The sequence below is a fragment of the Homalodisca vitripennis genome, chromosome 5 (assembly GCF_021130785.1).
Source record: "Homalodisca vitripennis isolate AUS2020 chromosome 5, UT_GWSS_2.1, whole genome shotgun sequence".
Lineage (NCBI taxonomy): Eukaryota > Metazoa > Arthropoda > Insecta > Hemiptera > Cicadellidae > Homalodisca > Homalodisca vitripennis.
In genome coordinates, this window is record NC_060211.1 from 174,570,652 (window position 1) to 174,576,651 (window position 6,000).

General features: G+C 32.0%; 1 protein-coding gene across 2 annotated transcripts in view; it reads left to right on the forward strand.

Moving 5' to 3' along the window:
• Positions 1-3,126, forward strand: part of LOC124363207 — a 71,279-nt gene extending 68,153 nt beyond the window's left edge. For both annotated transcript variants that reach the window (XM_046818365.1, XM_046818368.1), the window contains 2 exons: positions 38-223; positions 1,514-3,126. In XM_046818365.1, coding sequence (XP_046674321.1) covers positions 38-223; positions 1,514-1,579 — 252 coding nt within the window. In that variant the 3' untranslated portion in view covers positions 1,580-3,126. The remainder of the gene's footprint in view (positions 1-37; positions 224-1,513) is intronic.
• Positions 3,127-6,000: the final 2,874 nt, after the last annotated feature.

The following is a 6,000-nucleotide window of genomic DNA, read 5'->3' on the forward strand; positions in this document are numbered from 1 at the left end:
ACTGACAATAACCTGTAATCACTGTGGCTGTGACCAGCTGGTGGCAGGCAGTGGAACAACTCAGAACCAGGATGAGGCAGACAATGCACCCTTGGACGAGACCAATACCACACACTCCGGCAAGGCAGATGATGGCTACAGTGCAGGTGTTCCCGGACCCCTCACGAGACTCTTCGTCATCGCTAACCGCGGCATCGCCAACCTCATACAGGACCTCATTCTTGTAAGTCCACATGTTAAAATTTACACATTCTACATCCTCAGTGTCTCCCCTTCTCTGATACATATAGCATGAGTTGTTGTGTTTGGTTTGTGATCGTTCACACGCCTATCAACGAATTTAGAGCACAACTTGCTCTGTTGTCAATGTTTTTTACTTTAGTGATTTCATTGTCATATATAGATTTTTAATTGCTTAACCAAATGTATTACGTTTTTAAAGAAGAGGATAGATTCCTAACAAAAAAAAAAACAGAGTTTTAATTTTGCAACAAATGCAGATGGCAAATGTCAGAAAACCTGTAATGAATAGGCAAATACTACAATTACAGGTATTTCCGTGTTGATCAAGTACACAGTTACATGTGAGTTACAAGCATGTTAAGTGAAAACAACCTATACCATGTCTTGGTGTGGTGGCATCAAAGATAAAAGAGTCTCTTCAGTGATCTTTGGGTTTGGCAAGAGATGGATTGTGCATTGCGCTCAACATCACGCATAGAAACAGACCAGTTTTTTCCACTGATAGAGCACAAAGTTAAAAAGCCTTCCATAATGTCCAACATTAGCATGATGTTGGTTTTTTGAGAAAAAACCTCATCGTTTATAGAACATTTTCTCAATCACTATACAGGGTGTTCTGAAAAGGGTGTCACAGACTTTTGTGACTGATAGTACTCATGATTTTTTTTTAACTGTCATTAAACATAGGTAACAGAAATGTGTTGTTTAGCCGCTAATCGCTATTTCATAAAAAAATATTATATCTAGAACTAGTAAAGATATAGATGCCGAATTGCACATAGGTTTTGACAAATAAGAAGTAAACTGAAAAATAATTGTTATTTGCTTTAATATAAACAAAATGGCACCTGCTGAAAATGTTTAGTCAAATAACAATAAAAATCAGTATAATTAGAAAAAATTTCCAAGATACCAACTATTTTACAATTTTTATTACAATGCCAACAGTACTTTTTTTAAACAAAACCTGTCACACATAATTGAGTACGACCAGTAGGCTTGAAAGGTAAGCTTGCATGAGCCGGGAACAACAAATATATCAAAACAGCTGATGCCTCTCGACTGACAATAATAAAAATGAAACTACCAAATGATAACTTGAATTACTACCATCTTTATCATCTGCAATATTAAAATTTTTGTTTTAGCTTATAACCATAATGTTTATTACAGCTTCCACGACGTATGCAATTCACCACAAGGTAGGTTTGTTTCTTTACCGTGTTCTGAACATCTCGGATTACTGAACACAATATTTGTTTTGTTACAGCGTCTCGCCCAAACCAGTGAGCGAATAGTGAACTTCAAGGCCAGGCTCATCACTTCCATCATCTAAGTTCAGCGACCACGCTCAGTTACCACGTCCTATCACTTGGGGTGCTCTGCAAAGGAACCAGGACATCGACAACAAAACCACATCTGTTTCTACGATTAATTGTGAAAGTTTTAATATTCTGTTTTCTAATTTATTTGTAGGAAGCCCCAAGTGACACGTGCGGGGAGGGGGTACAGACTGCGCTCACTCTGTCCTCCCTCCCCCACCCCCTCCCTCACAGAAGGGACAAGTCACGTTTGATATGTTGTGTAATATATACGATCACAAAGCAATGTAAATAGACAATGGCTCCATATCAAATAAGACTGACGCATTACAACGTTTCAACTTCACTGCCATATCGAGAATTCTTCTCCACACACAATCGTACATTACATTTCAATTCTGCTAATTACATTCGTGATACTTTTCTGGTAAAACTTCAGTTTTAGTAACCATTCTAAAGTTCAGTTAAAGGTTACTAGACGTAATAGGTTGATTACGTATTATGCAATCGCGTGAATACACTGCGTATTATGTTCAGATGCTTATTTAAATTTCCAACATTTAAAAACAAAAGTATTAAATTAATTGTTTTATTAAAACATATAAAAATCCAGATTGTATTTCTTGAAAATACACCAATTAAATTTTTTAGCAATGATACTATACGGATATTACTCAGCATAACTGTGATCACAATCGTTACAAATACTCAGATAAAGATCAATCAATCTTTACTTCTCTCTTTTTTATGCGAACAGTACGTAGAGAATTGTCACTTTTTTGTTATATATAAATTAATACAATTTTATACAATGTTGTGACTCTTAATCTCAATGTATTTTACAGCATAAAATTAGTAAAAAAGTTTGCATTGTAAAAATCTACATCATGCATCGTACAACTTGCTGCCAATTATAATGTAATTACTATTTCAAATATAAAATTATAATTCACTTATATTTTTTCAATTATAAATTCCATGAATAGCTATGAACCAAGTACGGTCTTCAAATTTTAGATATTAAAATTTTTGTATAAGTTATATAATTATAAAAGCTATTAATTCAGTATCACTACCTTTTTACCACTATATCAAACTCATCAAGAGTACCTTCATTAGCAGCTATATGAGCACAAATTAAATTGTAATGATTAAGTAATTATTATGTATTTACATTTTGTTCACTTTCAACCAGCAATGTCTCATTTCAGAATAAACGTATTTCAAAAATTAAACAATATGGAAAAGTGAATTTTGTTATTCTATATCATAAAGCAAATTTCACTTACGATCTTGGTATCTTCCACTATTTATTTACTACTTTCTCTTAGGTTTTAAGTTAAATTTATTAGGTTGTATGTAATTGTAGTTAGTTAAGAAATCAAAACTTAGATCTAGTACAGCCCTGTAAACGTTTCCAGCCAATAAATTTCCGCCCATTTCCAGAATTGTCCCATCAGCATAATACAATTCTAAATGTAGCATTTTCACTAACGTCATTTTGTAAAGCTTTTTATATGCACATAGGAGTACAGTAAATAAATTATGTGTAAATAGGAAATATGTTTCTCTTCATTTCGTACCAAAGACCTGATCATACTGTTGTAATATCCACAATAAGCAGGAGTGCAGAAAAGTCTGCAGACAGTTTAATATTTTTATTATTAATTGGGCTACAGGATTGAAACTTTTCAAACACAATTGGGAACGGAAATCCAATTTTTTACGTTCCTACCGACTCTAACTCCCATTTGGAATGACCTACGAGGAGTCAATAGATCATTTTAAACGTAAACATAGATCAACATAAACATCATTATAAGGGCTGGTCAAGCAAAGCAGAATGCTGCAAAACACACTTCAATAGGATTATTCTTTAAAATATTATAATTATTCATCTTAATAATAAACTATGAAATTCATCTCAAAAGTTAGGTCTCAGTGGTGTTATTAAAAAAAACGTTAAGTAATTAAAGCTAATTACATGATTGGTTAATTGTCTTATTCAAAAATGTTGATAGAACATCATTTTTAAAGATGTTTTTCTCTTTGAATTTACACTGAAATTATTACAAATAACCAATACCTTATTCATACAGGGATATTTTGTATCAAGAGATCCAAATGGTCATCATTTTGTTGCTGCTATATAATTTGGGAATTCCTACTTAAACATTGAAATGTTCTCAGAGTTTCATTTAAATTTTGCCCATTAGTTGAACAATAACAAACACATTAAGGTTTTACCCATGTTGTCAGGAATAACTTTACTAGTTCTGTAGCTTTTGAAACAATTTGAACACCTATAACGTTCATAGAAAGTGATTTTATGTGCGTATGGTTACAAACCACTCAGAAAAATGTTAAATGTAATGAAATTTGTTCATTGCAAATGCCAAATTTTCAGCTTAATTTTACTGCTCATTTAAAAAATCTTTGAATAACCGTCATGTTTAAATTAATGATCCTTTTGTAGTGCGGTTTGCGGCATTCTTGTTTACTGACCAGATCTTAACATGATGTGCATATCAACCTACGCTTACATTTAAAATAAACTATTGACTCCTTGTGGGTTGTTCCAAATTGGAGTTAGAGTCAGTAGGAACACAAAAAATAGGATTTTCGTTCCCAATTGGGTTTGAAACGTTTTAATCCTCTACCCCAATTAATAATAAAAATATTAAACCGACACCAGACTTTTCAGTACCCTGTATTTAACCAGTATTAACAGAACAGAAATTGAAATTAAATAATAATAACTAAGCTACCATTTGGTATCATAACGTAGGGGGAAAATATACAATTATTATACTACTTTAAATACAGTGCAGAAAAATGAGTAAATGAATTGTCAAGGTATTAAAAAAAATTAAATGGTCTGTGTTTAAAAATATAATTTAGGGAAAAAAAGTCCTATGAGGAATAACTAAAACAGAGATTTGTATCAAGGAAGTGGCATTATTGCAAAAACCCAGCCGATATAGTGGGAAGAGAATGTCTACGAAGAAACTGTCTTGACCCTATTAGGACGAGAAAAATCATTAAATGCCATAAATTATCCTTGCTTCTCATCATACTGGAAAAACTGTAAACTTGTGAACCCAAAAAAATCTCTAAAATTAAATTCTGAGTATAAAACTGTTGTTGAAAACTCATAACTTAATAAACTACAATCTGAGTATATTTCTTTATAAATATGTTATTTTGTTGTGTGTATATATATATATATATATATATATATATAAAAACATTGAACCGCAAAAAGTACTTGCTCCGCCGGAACTCAAACCCGGATCTCTCACTTGCCGGGTAAATGTGCTACCATTACACCACAGAGCCCTCACTTTTTACGATTCAATTATATTGTATATGGCCGTATCTGTCACACATGCGTTTAAATAACCAAACTAACATATGAACGGAAGACCAAATACCTGGCAAATGACTTGTATTTATACAAATTTAATAAATGTAAACAAGTCATTTGACAGGTATTTGGTCTTCCGATCATATGTTAGTTTGGTTATTTAAACGCATATGTGACAGATACGGCCAAATACAATATAATTGAATCGCAAAAAGTGAGGGCTCTGTGGTGTAATGGTAGCACATTCACCCGGCAAGTGAGAGATCCGGGTTCGAGTTCCGGCGGAGCAAGTACTTTTTGCGATTCAATGTTTATTGAAATTAAATTAGGCTATTGCCATTTAAACAAATTTTATATATATATATATATATATATATATATATATATATATATATATATATATAAAATACAGATCTACATGTAGATAATATGTTTTACAGTAAATATAATACACTAAAACCAAGGTGCTTTCAATCCTCTCCTCCCTCCCCCCCCCCCAAAAAAAAAAAAAATCAGTTCTGGATCCACCCTTGTCAATTCTTGGGTATAAATGGGCATTTTAGTAGGGCTTAAAAGCATATTTAATTTTGATACAGATAAGTCATTCTACAAGAGAATAGTTTGGTCAAATAAATTATAAAATTATTAGTGAAATTGACTCTTTTATGTAACTGCTTGATAACATTATAAGCCAGTCTCACAACATCAAACACAAAATGATAAAAAATAGTAGGAAATATATTCTTTATGATAATGAAGTTTAAAAATACCTTCCATATAACATGTTCTCAATTCCCACAGCCATGACGATAGCTGATTTAAGATTTCATACTCATAGTTCATGGTTTGGTAATGACAGTAATTAAAACTGAAGTAATTTGTATCAAAATAATTTGCAAATCAAAAATTCAAAAATCATTAATATGTAAAACCAGTCTATTGAGATCAAATATGTAAATTGATTAAACATCCATTTGGAAAAAATCTTGTTTCAATATGTACGTATAGAAAATGATTTTCCACAAGGAAAATAAAACAAAAATATTAGTTACCAATTTATTTTCCAAT